Source organism: Oryctolagus cuniculus, chromosome 11 (genome assembly GCF_964237555.1).
Source record: "Oryctolagus cuniculus chromosome 11, mOryCun1.1, whole genome shotgun sequence".
In the NCBI taxonomy this organism is placed as follows: Eukaryota; Metazoa; Chordata; class Mammalia; order Lagomorpha; family Leporidae; genus Oryctolagus; species Oryctolagus cuniculus.
The window spans coordinates 1,666,486-1,680,329 of NC_091442.1; the positions used below are offsets into that span (position 1 = coordinate 1,666,486).

Consider the following 13,844-nt stretch of genomic DNA (forward strand, 5'->3'; position numbering starts at 1 on the left):
AAACACTCCAGGCACTGGGATGCTGTGTTTCCAGTCTGCTCCTCTCCAGGGCCACCCCGAAGACTTCATGTTCCCGGGGTTCAGGAAAACAGAGGGCTGGGGTGGTAGGAATCAGAGGAGGAAGGGGAGGCCGGGGGCTGCTCTGGGCCGGGCTGCACCTGCCCAGGGGACCTGGTGTCCTTATATCCACAAAGGACACAGTGACCAGGAACCAGAGGCACGAGTTGGAGTGAGTGGGCGCCAGCACCCTGGATGTGTGTACTGTGTGGTCTTGCCGGTCCCTCCGCGCCTTGTGCCCTGTGACCCGCCCTCCTCAGCCCTGTAAGGCAGAGTACCCCTGGATGCGTGTACTGTGTGGTCTTGCCGGCCCCTCCGCACCTTGCACCCTGTGACCCGCCCTCCTCAGCCCTGTAAGGCAGAGCACCCCTGGATGCGTGTACTGTGTGGTCTTGCAGGCCCCTCCGTGCCTTGCGCCCTGTGACCCGTCCTCCTCAGCCCTGTAAGGCAGAGCACCCCTGGATGCGTGTACTGTGTGGTCTTGCAGGCCCCTCCGCGCCTTGCGCCCTGTGACCCGCCCTCCTCAGCCCTGTAAGGCAGAGCACCCCTGGATGCGTGTACTGTGTGGTCTTTCCAGCCCCTCCGCGCCTTGCGCCCTGTGACCCGCCCTCCTCAGCCCTGTAAGGCAGAGCACCCCTGGATGCGTGTACTGTGTGGTCTTGCAGGCCCCTCCGCGCCTTGCGCCCTGTGACCCGCCCCCTCAGCCCTGTAAGGTAGAGATCACATGGGCAGGAAACTGCCGCATCACCAGCAGAGGACTGAGCAGCACAGGGGGCTCCACCGGGGGTGCCTGCGATGCGTGAGGAGTGGGCCCGGCCCCGGCTGCTCCGCCCCCTCTCTGGCTCCTGCAGTGCCTGTGGAGGGAGCTGGAGTAAGTGGCTGGAAGTTACCACGGCAGGCCCCACGCTCTGTGACAGGACCAACGATGCACCTGCCACCTGGGCTGGCTGCGTGGCCTGGCCCTGCCTCCCTCCATGCCGGGTGCGGGGGCCCCAACCAGTGGGCCAGAACAGCCCCACAGCTGTACCCCGACCCCTCCAGTGGGGTGGGCACCGGATCCCGATGCTCTCTGCAGGTGCCTGCAGGACGCAGTTGGTCCCACCTGCTGACGGCTCAGCCAGAGCCTCTCTAAGCATCACGGACACAGGAGGGAGGAGAAGGCCCCCCCCGGGGGGGTCTTACTGATGCCAACCAACCCAACTCTAGGGAAGCAGCAGGATGGTGCGCCTGCCACACCTGGCCCTCACTGCTGTGCCAGGTGCTTCCTGCTCTGCTCCGGCCACCTGGCCTGGCCTCAGGTCCAGCTCAAAGTTCCCAGAGCAGCAGCAGGGACATGGCACATACAGCCACGGGGGCTGTGCCCTCTGTCTCACCCAGAGACCCTCCTTAGGCTGGAGACAAGGATGTGGCCTGAGACACCATGTCCACTACCACAGGACACGTCCCCCAAAACCCGCTATCCCCAGGCATGGGCCGCCTCTCAGGTAGCCTGTCCCCAGCCCGCAGGAGCACAGGAGAGCCTCGGTGAGACCTGCCCCCTTGTAGGTACCAGGGCTCCGCCATGAACCAGACGCAGAGGCACCCCGATGCCAAGCAGGCAACAGCCCAGGGACAAAGCCCTCGGTCACGGCCACAGTGTCCTGGAGCCACCGTGCAAATCCCTGCCCTCACTGGCACTTGGCAGCCAGGCAGCAAAGGCATCGAGGCTTGAGACACCGGAAGATTTGTCTGCGGCCAGAAGTAACGTCTCTGCGTTTCCACAGGAAAGCAGTTTTGGGGAGAGGACAGGCACATTCTAGAAAAGCCCCCCGCCCCGGCAAGTCCCCCCCCACACTGCAGGGTGCAGCTCCACCACTCCGCAGCACAGGGAGTGCACCTGTCCTGCCCCGGCTGAACGTCCCACCCCAGCACGGGCCCCCCAGGGAGCACAATGTCCACGGTGCACCCGTGGTCCACGTCACCGAGGAAGCGACCTTGCCCGCAGTTTCAGGGAGACCGCCTTCGCCCCAGCCGGGTGTGGTGGGCAACCACACTCAGGGCTCTCATCCTGAAGACGACATCTGGCCCAGCTCCAACCCCTCCAGGTGGGCTGCGTGACAGTGCCAGTCACCACCTGCCTGAGAGCACTCCTGACCACACGGCAGCTCATGGGGGGCACCCCAGGAAAGCCACAGCTGAGCCTGATACCCCCCCCAGGCTTCCACCCGGCCGAGCTCCTTGATGATCAAGCAGGGGACTGCCAGGCCCCAGCCCAAAGCTTCCGGTTCCCTGGGTGGGGTCTGTGACCGGACACGTTCCAGCAGTCCTGGCGGCCAGAAGGACCAGACCACAGTGTCAGCCACATTCCCACGTCCTGGACCACCGTGTTGGTCACTCTGCTGTCCTAAACCGTGGCAGTGGCCACGCTCCCTCGTCCTGGACCAGGGTGGGGGCAGGGCTGCCCTCCCACTGGAGACCCGAGGAGGCGCCTTCCTGGACTCCCCAGCTTCTGGAAGCTCCAGGGCTTCCTGGGCTGTGGTCGCCTCACTCCGACCTTCCTCCACCTCCACGTGGCTGCTCTGTGGCTCTGCGTCCCCTCTTCCGTCTCTGGTGCGGACTCAGGGCCTCACCAGACGACATCCGGGACGAACTCACCAGGAGTCCTGATGAAGGCTGGAAAGCCCCTTTGTCCACGGATGCACCTGCAGATGTCAGGACGGGGCATCTCTGGGGGCCACTGCCCAACCACTGTAGGAGGCTGGAAGGGGCCCAGGAGCCTGCTGGAGTCTGCGAGTGGCCCAGGCGGTAGACGCCCTGCCCTCCTGCTTTATCGTGGGGGAGCAGGGGCCCAGGGAAGGGGGCGCCCCCGTGCTCTGTCCCCTCCTCTTCCCAGCCAGGGGCTCTGCTTTCTGCAGGGCGAGTTGGGGGCTGTGAGCCCGCCCTGTGAAGCTGCGCACCCAGGCTCCGCCGCTGCCCCGCAGAGAAGGCGCCCTGCTTCCGCGTGGCCAGGAACACAGAGTGGAACCCCCGGCGCTTCCCCAGGTCAGACAGGCACACGTGTGCACCTGCTGCAGAGCGGCCCGGGACCACGTCCCCCTCCCACCCACACCTGGGGGTGGCACGGGCTGCGTCCAGTCCACGGGAGAACCAGCCTGCTCTCCACACCCACGCCTGGTGCACCCGGCTCCACTCGGGCTTGTGAGCCCGGCGCGGGTGCAGTCGAAGGCCTGTGGGTAGTTATCTGTCACAGAAGGCTTACCCGAATCCCGCCTAAATCCCACAGCTGCGAATCCAACAGGGCACAGCACGCGGCAGCAGCAGGAGCCGCTGTGGCCGTCCAGCGTGGCTCAGCCTGCGGCCCCATCCCGGGACCCAGGCGGAAGCCGCCCAGCTCAGGCCTGGTGGCAGCCACGGGACAGCACAGGGGACGCTCACACTGGCTGGAGCCATGCACTGCGGTGCTCTCTCCCCAGCCCAGGTCTCGGACCCCATCACTCCACACCTGCGTGGGGCGCCCAGGAGAACCGCTGAGGCTCTGTGTGGCTGAAGGAAGCCCCCGCCCTGAGCGGGCTGTGCAGGGAGCCCCCAGCCCGCAGCAGCCAGGAGTGACGGCCACGCCCACCCTGTGGGCTCCCTGCACGTGGTCCCAGACCCTTCCCGGGGAGGCCCATGTGCTGCCGGGAACCGTGGCCCCACACCCTGCACAGAGGTGAGCAGTGAGGGCCCTGAGCCGGGAGACCACCCCGGGGGGGGGGCCCTGGTGGCCCCAGGCAACCGCAAGGACTCTCAGGAAAGACAGGCCGTGGGGAGGCTCAGGCACTGCCCGAACCGCAGACGGAAGGGGACGCGGGCCAGGGGCCGCCGGCAGCCTCTAGGGCAGCAGTGGGCGGGAAGAGCGCACGCCCCCGGCCCCCGCCCGCCACGCCCAGCCCCCCCCCCCCCCCCCCGAGCTGCCAGCCAGGGCGGTGCCTTCGGACAAGTCCAGCGACCTCTGCCCGCTGAGGCCGCTCCGGGAGGAGGCCGCGCAGGGGCCAAGCCCTGCAGAGCATCGCGCCTACGCCGGGCCGGGCGGGGAGGCGTGGGCAAGCGTCCGGCCCCTGCCCCGGCGCACCCTCCTCCCGGACCCGGCGAGGCCTGAGGGAGGACACTGGCCGGCCGGCTGCTCCACGGGCTCCTAGGACACGGCGCCCGAGGCAGTACCGCCGGCCGCCAGAGGAGGGCAGCCCCACGCCCTCGGGACCCCAGCCCGCATCCAGGAGACCCCGAAGTCCAGGGCCGGGGACCCCGTCGGTACCGGGGCCGGGGCTGCCCACGAAGGAGGAGCACTGGACCCCCCTCAGCCCTGCCGCGACCTCGCCACCCTCCCGAGGGGGCTGCGGGACCCCCCAAGGGGGGAGGGGCGGGAGGGGGAGGGGCGGGGAGCAGGTACCAAGTCCCTCAGGTAAACTGAGGGAATCCGGTTGCGACTTAAAACCTAAATGAAGGGGACCCCCCCGGCCCCCCCCCCCCCCCAGGGCAGCGCTGCGATGTCGCCGTTTCCGAACGAACAACTTTGCGGACAGGAAACCGCGCGAGGGCGGGGCGAGGCCGGCTCTGGACAGAGGCCTGGGCCGCGCCCACCGCCCCTGCGGGAGCCGGGCCCACACCGACCCGACCACGCGGGCCTCGAGCCGCGTGCAGACCCCCACTCCGGGCCGGCGGCCGCGTGCAGACCCCGCTCCGGGCTGGCGGCCGCGTGCAGACCCCGCGCCAGCTGACCGGACAACGCAGGCCCTGGCCCGGCCCACGCCAGGGCCGCGGCCTCAGACACAGGGCGCGGGCCCGCAGAGCCCTGTCCCACGCGGGCCTGCGCTTACCCGGGTCCAGGGGGCCACGCGGCGCTGACCCTGGACGTCGCGGGCCGCGACATCCGAGCGGGCGCCCTCGGGACAGCCCCACGGCGCCCCCTGCAGGCCGGTCTCCCAGCGCTCACCTGTCAGTCAGAGGGAAAGCCCCGCCTCCTGAGGGCTCTGAAGATTCCCGGATGCTCTGCGCACGCGCCTGGGCCTGAGCTGTGGATGACAGTTACCCCCCCAAATCCCGCCTCCCCTGGTCACATGACTCAAGATGGCCGCCCCCAGCACGCAAAATGGCCGCCTCCAGGCCGCAGGCCGCTCCGCAGCAGGTGCACGGCGGGCGCCTGAGGGCCTCGGGCTGGGCTGCCTCTGCCCCCCAGGCCCCCTGCTCCTAGTGCTGCGGGGAGCCCGGGCCCGGGCCCGCCTCTGCCCCCAGGCCCCCTGCTCCTAGGGCTGCGGGTGCCCGGGCCGCCTCTGCCCCCAGGCCCCCTGCTCCTGGGGCTGCGGGTGCCCGGGCCGCCTCTGCCCCCCAGGCCCCCTGCTCCTAGCGCTGCGGGGTGCCCGGGCCGGCCGCCTCTGCCCCCAGGCCCCCTGCTCCTAGCGCTGCGGGGAGCCTTGGGCCGGGCCACCTCTGCCCCCCAGCACACGGGGGCCCTGCCTGTGCTCCGCCCCGGGGGGGGGGGTGGCTCGGGCGCCCTGGGTCAACCCTACAGCCGAGCTCTGGGCTCCCTCACCGGACAGAGGCCGCCCGTCTGTCTGTCTGTCTCTCCAGCCTGGGCCCGACGTCCCCGGGGGAGGGCGGCTGAAGCTGGGGCAGCCCCCGGGAGCCGGCCCGCACCCCCGAGGGAGGCCCAGGGTCTCTGCCGCCAGCTCTGGGCTCCCGGCAGGGGGCACCTCTCAAGCCCACTGCCATGGCGAGGGCCGAGCCTGGCTCCCCCCACGGCGAGATGCTCACGCAGGACCCGCAGCCCCCCAAGCTGACCCCCAAGGAACACGGGCCAGGCAGGGGGAGCCTGGAAGTGGCTCGGAATCTGAGGGTTCCAGTGCGGGGCCCCTGGCTTTCCTTGAGTGGGGTGGGGGCTGCAGGGGACACACAGGACACGCAGACGGCGTGCGTCTGTGGTGGTCCCAGTCTGCCACCTGCCGCCCTCATGTCCCAAAGTGGCTGCTCCCCGCAAGCCATCCTGTCTGAGTTCCAGGCGGGAGGAGGAAGGAAGATCAACGAGCAAAAGGCCTGGCCAGCCGAGTCTGTTCCTTTTTGTGATCAAAATGAAATAAAGTAAAATAAAATCTCCCCCAGCAGCCGAGCTGTGTGAGCGACCATGGGCCGGGGGAGGCTGCACAGCCACGCTGGGTCAGGCTGGGTCCGGCGGGGGCTGTGGGAGACAGGGCACATGCCAGGCACCGCGCATGGCACCACGCCAGCCCAGCTGTTGTCATTCACGCCAGCGTTTTCTGGCTGCTCATGGACTGCACCCCCGGCCCCCACACGGAGCCGCCATGCCCTGGCCGGGACGGCACAGCCGGCACGGAGGTGGCCCTGCCACGCTGCGCACAGGCCCTGCCTCCTGGTCTGCGGTCAGCCCGGGCCGTGCGGCTGCCCCGGCGTCACCGGGACCCTGCTCCCTGGGGAGGGGACGGCAGTGCCCCCCCCCAAAGCGGATCCCAGTCCTGCCTGCAAAGAGTGACGGCTCCCATCCCAGGCGCCCAAGCACCAGGTCCCAGCCACGCACGACGGTGCCGACGGTGCCGTGTGTGCTTTGTCAGCCCCGGCGCTAGCAGGGTCGGTACGTGACCTGGTTCCAGCCAACGAGAACCTCGGCAGGGGTTCTGAGAAAACATTTGGTGCTACTGCTGTTTCTTCTGCTCTGAACTCAGATGCAACTCCTGGGGCCACAGCAACCAGCTTGCAACGATGAGGCAATAAATCAACAAACAAGACAGCAAAATGGCCAGCACCGAGATCAGGCTTGTATGAAACTCGCTGATTCACCCCGGCCACCCGTCTCGGCACGCACCGCTCTGTGAGGCAGACGAACCCACCAGCCGCACGTGGGCTAAGCCACTTCCCCGGGGACCCTGTGTCCCGCACCCACGTCCAGCGGTGGTTTGTGTCCTGGCTGCTCGGCTCTGACCCAGCTCCCTGCTCCTGGGCACCTGGGGCAGCAGGGACGGCTCAGGGCTCCCGGCCCCGTCCTGGCGGCTGCGGGATCTGGGGAGTGAGCCAGCGGACGGAAGACCCCGCCTCACCCCCCTCACTGGTCAGACGTCCATTCGCACAGGACAGGCCTCCCTGGGTGTCTCCTCTGGTTAGGAGGGCGGACAAGGACGCCCGGCTCCCGCTGGGGAGGCTCGCGGTCAGATCTGCCGGACAGCACCGCTTCTGGGGGGGCAGAGGCTGGGAGGAGGCGGGGCTTGCCGGGGCCCCCAGGCCTCAGCTGCTCTCTGTCCCCGTGAGCCCACGCGCGGGCCCAGCCTCAGCCCTACACAGCACTGCCACTCCCCTTCCTGCCCACCCTCAGGGTGCCTCGGCCGGGGCCTGCCCGCCCCGCACGGCCGGGCGGGTCACTGCCCGGCTGGGCAGCCGCGGGCAGGCTGAGTGGCCGTGAATTATTAACCAGGCAGAGAAGACGACACCAGCTCAGCAAGCGCCCCGGCGAAGGCGGAGTTGGGAGCGCGTCCCCTCCCAGGCTGCAGAACGCGGCGTCAGCACCCTGGGGTGATGCGGTCACACGGCAGGGACCCGGCCGTAAGCACCGCCCCCTAAAAGCAAAGCGCTGGCCTTCCAGGGTCCACGCTCACCGGCCAGGCGCTCACCGGCCACGGGGCTCACCGGCCAGGGGCTCACCGGCCACGGGGCTCACCGGCCAGGCGCTCACCGGCCAGGCGTCACCCGCGTTCCCACACTCGCCACTCCGCGCCTCCACAGGTTCACGACGACGCACAGAGTCTGCTACCCTATCGGGGAAAACTATTTTAAGCCTAATTAGCATGAAATTTTTAGAATGCAAATGCTTTTCATTTAGACATAAAACAAAATGCCATGACATTTCTTCCATCCATTTATCATAAACAAGTTAATTACTGTGTAACAAATCGCTCCTGCTGGAATCCGCCGGCTGACTCCGAGAGAAGGAGCCACAAAGTAGCCGTGAACAGCTGATGGCGGCCTGGCGACCACAGCGCCTCCGCTTGTCAAGTTCAGGCTGAGTCCCCTCCGCTGGAATAACTCCATTACAGCCGTCATTATGTACTTAGTGGATTCCCGCGGAACAAACCGCACGCCTCCTGTCGCCGGCTGACCGGGCGTTGGGGCTGTGGTCCCACAGGGCGAACCCCGCAGGGACACAGATGGGTGTGCCCGGGCCTGGGCGACTCGGATGCGGCGCTGGGCTCGCTGCCCCAGTGCGAAATGCTCGCAGATATAAGAACGCCTCTGGGCCCCGTGCCCTCGGCGCCGGCAGGTTGCAGTCCCGGCTGCTCCACTTCCAACGCAGCTCCCTGCTGCGCCCCGGGAGGCTCCGGAAGACGGCTCAAGTGCTGGGCCCCGCACCGCCTGGGAGACCTGGATGGAGCTGAGTCCTGCTTCAGCGTGGCCCAGCCCAGGCCACTGCGACCGTCTGGGGCACAAACCAGCAGGTGAGCGTTGTCTGTCTCTCTGTCTCTCTCTTTCTCTGTCTTTCAAGTAAACACATGAAGCTTGTTTGAGGAAAAAAAAAACCAAGCAGGCAGAAACAGGCAGGGTGGCCCGCCCAGCGGCAGAGCCCCCACGGCCTGGACGGGGCTGAGGGCCTGGGCCCCGATGCTGGGCGAGGGCTGCTCCGCCCGGTCCAGGCTCACCTAGGCTGCCGTGACGCCTGCTCCCCCACGAGGCCAACACCAGACAAGAGGCCCACCCAGGGCCGTGGTCCAGCCCCCACCCCACAGGGAGAGCAGAGCTGGAGGCCCGCTGCGGACACTGGGCGCCCACCAGAGGGAAGGGGCCCTTCGGCTCCGCGTGGGCGGGGCCTCTGCCTCCCGCATGGAGGGACGCACTCTCCCCAGTCCCTGCAGAAAACCTCATCAGGTTCGCTGGGCCTCAGCTCAGGAGAGCAGGGCGCACGGCCCGCAGGGCTGGCTCCAGGGTGGTGTGGTGCACAGCGCCCCAGTGCGAGGGCCCAGGGGCTCCCGGGCAGCTCCAGGCACACACAGGGCCACCAGCGCGCGTCTCCCCCGGTTCCTTCTCTGGGCCTGGGTCCCATCCCCTCCCCAGCCGCTGCCTGCAGAGCTGTTGTCTGCTTTGATCAGCAAGGAGGAGTCAACCACAGACGATCAAAATCCGTTAGCGCCGGCGCAGAGGAAAGTCCCCCTCACCCAAGCAGGAGCACACAGGTAAGACAGGTGCTGTGTGCACGGGTGAGGGTGAGCCAGTCGTCTCACGCGTGTGAGAGTTCGTGCATGCGTGTGCATGCCCGCACGCACAGTCACACACACGTGCTTGGACACACGCGTGCTTGGACACACGCGTGCTGACAGAGGCACTGCTGCCAGTCATCCAGGGAAAACCTCCCATTTTCTAGAACACAGAGCGGGGCCGGGGCCACAGCCAGAGGAACGTCACAAACACCGAACAGCCTCCGCGTCGTCTGGGAAGCTCCTGCCTGCTCTGCTCCGGGAAACCCACGCTGAGGTCGGAGGCTCTCGGCCAAGGTGTCTGTGGCAGGACGGGAGCCCAGGGAAGGAGGACCCGAGCCCCCTCCCGCGTGAACATGGACCAGCTGTCGCGAGGGACACCGAGCAGCACAGGGCTGATGCGCCGTCCCCGGAGCTGACGCCTGCTGCCCCGAGTCGTCTGTCACCAGCGTGGCTCCGGGGCTGCCTGACCACAGTGCCCAGCAGTGGCTGCCCGCGCGTGCTTCCGTGGCGTCCGGGGGGCAGTGGTGGGACCACGCACCTCCTGGGAGGGCCGGCGCCTGGGGGCTTATTTACCGCACTTCCAACAACACCCGCTGCTTCCGCGTGCATTTCAACGCAGGGATAATTTAAGAGCCCTGAATTTCATACATAAAAATACTCGGTAAGAAAGTCTCCAGGCCCTGCCTGGGTGACGCCACGCCGGATGCCAATCCGTTGCCCAGGAAATGATCCACCTCACTCAACATGACAGCGTTTCTGAATCAGTCACCTGCACGCAAACACGCCCACCTGGCTGGCCCGGAGCCCCACCCCTGCCCCGCCCCCTGCAGCCCTGCCCCCCTACCTTTCAGCAGCTTCTCTCCCTCCAGGACGTTGTGGGAGACCCAGGCCGTGTAGCCTTCTTCTGAGAAGCCGGCCTTACAGGTCTCTCTGGCTGCAAGGCCCTCCTCGTGCGCCTGGGGACAGAAAGAGAGGTTGCAGCCCCAACAGAAGTTCGGGGGAATTTATGCCAAGGTTTCCGGGAGGTGCGCACGGTGCCAGGCCTGCGGCCGGGGAGGCCCTGATGCCTGCACCCTGCCATGCCCAGCCCAACCCTCTGATCCCTGGCCCTTAGCTCAGGGTCTTTCTCCCCAGCACTGCCCGCTGAGTCCCGGGCAGAGGGAAACGCGGGAGGACATCGGGGAGGCAGGTCCAGGGAGCCATTTCGTCCCCGGGGCTCCGCGGCTGTGGCTTGAGGTGGCGGCTGCAGCTTCCCACGCCCCCCTCTGCTGGGGGCCCCAAGGGAGGCGAAGGCGGGGAGCGCGGGGGAGAGGACGTCCCGGAACCTGGGCCGGTGCGGGCGTTGAGAGCAGAGAGGGAGGCGGCAGCGGCTCCATCCCCACGCTTCCCCCCCACCCCCACACTTGCGGCCCCTCGGACCCTGCTTCCCAGCCCGAGCAGGCGACAGGGACCCTCAGGGATGATAAAAGCCAGCGTCCTGTGCTGGCCAGCTCCGCCAGGGAGGGGGCGAGACGAGCAGGCGGGCGCGGGGCGGGGAGACCGCTGCGCGGGGAGAAGGAGCGCCCGCACCGGCAGCGGAGCCTTCGCGGAGCCGCCAGAGTGGAACGCGTTTCCCCGCCGCCTCCGCCGCGGCTCGCGCGGGCTCCGGTCCCCAAGGCAGCTGCCAGCGCGGGCTGCGGCTCCCGACCCCTGCCCAGAGCTGCCACCCAGGGCGGGAGGGCGGGGTGCGGGCGGTGCCGCGGGGAGAGCCCCGGCCCGCGGCCCCGCTCGTCGGCGTGCAGGCGCCCCTCCGCCCCCGCAGCCCAAGGCGAAGCCGAAGTCTTCCGGGAAAGTTTGGAGCCGGCCGGCTGTGCGCCCAGGGCGCCCCGAGCGCCCCGCGGGCGAGCGGCGGACCCGGCCCCCAGAGCTGGTTCATTCCCGAGGCCACCACCGCGCGGCCCGGGAGGAGGCAGCGCGGCCGAACGGCCACGAGAGGGGGTTCCTGCGACTCCCGCGGCCCCGCTGCCTCCGCCCAGGGGCGCCCCCGGAGCAGTGGCGCACGCCGCGCCCGCGGGCCCCGCAGCTCGCCTGGCGCGCGTCGGCCGGAGGACCCGGACCGCCGAGCTCGGCGGGGAGACGGCGGGGAGACGGCGGGGCCGGGCCGCTCTCGCGGGGCGCAGCCCGCCCAGCGCGCGCACCCTCCGCGAGCGGCCAGGGCCCCGCCGGACACTCCGGCAGTGTCCGGCGCGGGGGGCTTAGCGGCCAGGGTGCCCCGTGGTCCGCTCCCGCCGCCCCCCGCAGCCCCGGTCTCGTCGGCACCCAAAGAACCGAGGCAGCGCGGCGCTGCGGACCCCAACCCCGGGACAGGAGAGGTCGGACCCGGCGCCCCCGCCCTCCGACCCTCAGTCTGCGCCGCCGGGCGCCCCACGCCCGCAGCCGCGGGCCCCGCTGGGCTCACCAACTCCGGAGGCGCGCGGCTCCCGGGCAGTGCAGGGCGCGCCGGCTCCGCCAGCGGGCAGCCTGCCCCGGCCGGGCGAGCTGAGCTCGGGCAGCCGTGGCCGGCGCCCAGCAGCTGAAGGAAGCCCGGCTGGTCCCCCGCCCTCCCGCCCGCTCCTGCTGACCACGGGCAGCTCCGCGGAGCGCGGGCGCCGGGCTGGACGCAGCGATGCGAGCCGGAAAGCTCCGCAGGCTCCGGCGGCCCCGCCGCTGTCCCCGGCTTCCGAGCGGCCGGGGCGGGGGCGGCAACTTACCCGGAGCGCGCTGGAGAGCGACAGCACGACGAGGAGCACGCCGGAGCCCGCGGTCATCTTCCCGCCGCGCCGCGCCCGGAGCCCGGCGCCCGCAGCCCGCTCTCCGCCGCTGCCGCCGCCGCCGCCGCTCCCCCGCGCCGGCCCCGAGCTCCAGCCCGGCCGCGCCGGCCGCGCTCGCCGCCCCGGCTCCGGGAGCGAGGCCAAGTCGGGCCGGCGGCGCGCTCCCTCGGGCCGGTGCGTCCGCCGGCCTCGCAGCCGCCCGCGCCTCTGTTCCGCGCGCTCCGAACTGCAGGTGAAGCCGCGCGGCGGCCCGCCGAGGCCCCGCCCCGCCGCCCGGCCCCTGCGCTCGCTCGGCCTGACGCGGGCCTTAAAGGCGCCGCGCCCGCGCCGCGCCGCGCCGCGCCCGCGCCCCCGCGCGCGCCTCCCGCGCGGCCGCCGCCGCTGCTCTCCAGCCCTGGCTGGAGCCCCTTGCGGGCCGGAGGAGCCAAGGGCAGGGCTCTCCAGGGAACAAAGACGGGGGGAAGCGGACGCTGAGGGAGCCCCCGCGGTGGCCGCTCCGGGTCCGCGCGTCCCTGCGGGGTAGGGCGCGCGCCGGGTCTGGGAACTTCCCGCCCGGGGCCCCCGGCGGCACTGGGCACTTGCACGCTGCCCCTTCGCGTCCCGCCCTCTTCTGGGCAAGTCTGTGGGCACAGGCCTGCCTCGTGGGCTTAAACCCGCGCCGGGCAGCTCGGAGGCCACTAGTGGAGAGGTTGGCGGATGAGGCAGGGAGGGACGCGGGTGGCAGCGCTGGCTCTGCAGGGCTCGCCCGCCCCTGCTGGGGAAGCTCAAGTCTGGCCCGCGGTGTGCACTGTGGATGGCCTCGTGGCCCATCCCCGTGTGCATGCACCGGCTGTGGGGTCTGCGGAGCCAGAGGGCAGTGAGAGGCGCCGTGAGAGGAGGCAGATGGCCGGGGCTGGGCCCCTCTGCCCCTGTGAGCGACTTCTGCGCCCGGGAGACGCCTCCGCCTGTGAGTGTTTCTGCACGCTTCCTTCTGCCTGGGAGATGCCGGGAGAGTGGTTTTGTTTGCTCCGAGGCTTCCGCTGCTCTTTGTCTTGGCGTGGACACGCTCTGTGCTGGACGCCCTCGTTCTGCTGTGAGGAACACGGGCTGTCGCGCTCCAAGCTCGGAGCCAACCTGGGCAGGAAGCAGGCACCGGTCGGCCCCTGGCCTCCCTGCCCTCGGCCCGGGGCAGCTGGGCTTGAGTGGCACCTAGGAAAAAGCAGACTTCAGACCAGCCCAAGGAGCACAGAGACCCGGTCCCCGAGCAGGCTCATTCATTCTGCCCTGTCCCTGCGGGCCTGGGACGTGGGACATGCCCTGTGTCCAAGCCAGCCAGCCCTGCCGGCCTCCTGTCCCACGCCCAGCCTGCAGGGGGAGGAGACCGCCACTTTCCCGCGGCCAGCCTGCTAGTTGCTCTCTGCCTCAGGGATTCTGTATAGCCACTGAGGGTTCGTGAACAAGCCCACCCGAAACCCACAGGGGGCAGGCGGCGCGGGGGGCAGGGGGATTCCGTTCTACCTTTAGACATTTCCTATCTGGCATGAAGGGCCCCGCCCGGGGACTGGCTCAGCCTGCAGGACCCCAGTGTGATGAGGGTGATTTCTTGAGAGAACATCGCAGCCCCCCCCCTCCCCCCGCAGGTGCCGTCCTGAGCTCCCTGCTGCTGCTCGGGGCTGGCAAGTTTGGGGACATGAAGATAGTGTCCTGGGCCGCGGGCGCAGGCGGGCCCTGAGGTCCGGCCCCTGCCTCGTGGTGCCTCCTGTTGGATGCTGAAGCCTGCTTCCCCCAGGAGCAGCCTGGCTTCCCGCCG

At 69.8% G+C, this 13,844-nt stretch overlaps 1 protein-coding gene across 1 annotated transcript in view; it reads right to left on the reverse strand.

The window, feature by feature from the left end:
* The window catches only part of CDH4 (cadherin 4), a 326,582-nt gene extending 314,321 nt beyond the window's left edge, over positions 1 to 12,261 (reverse strand). Inside the window, exons 1-2 of the mRNA XM_070051648.1 lie at positions 11,996 to 12,261; positions 10,111 to 10,222 (exon numbers count right to left, since the gene is read on the reverse strand). Coding sequence (XP_069907749.1) covers positions 10,111 to 10,222; positions 11,996 to 12,052 — 169 coding nt within the window. The 5' untranslated portion in view covers positions 12,053 to 12,261. The remainder of the gene's footprint in view (positions 1 to 10,110; positions 10,223 to 11,995) is intronic.
* Between the last annotated feature and the right edge of the window lie 1,583 nt (positions 12,262 to 13,844).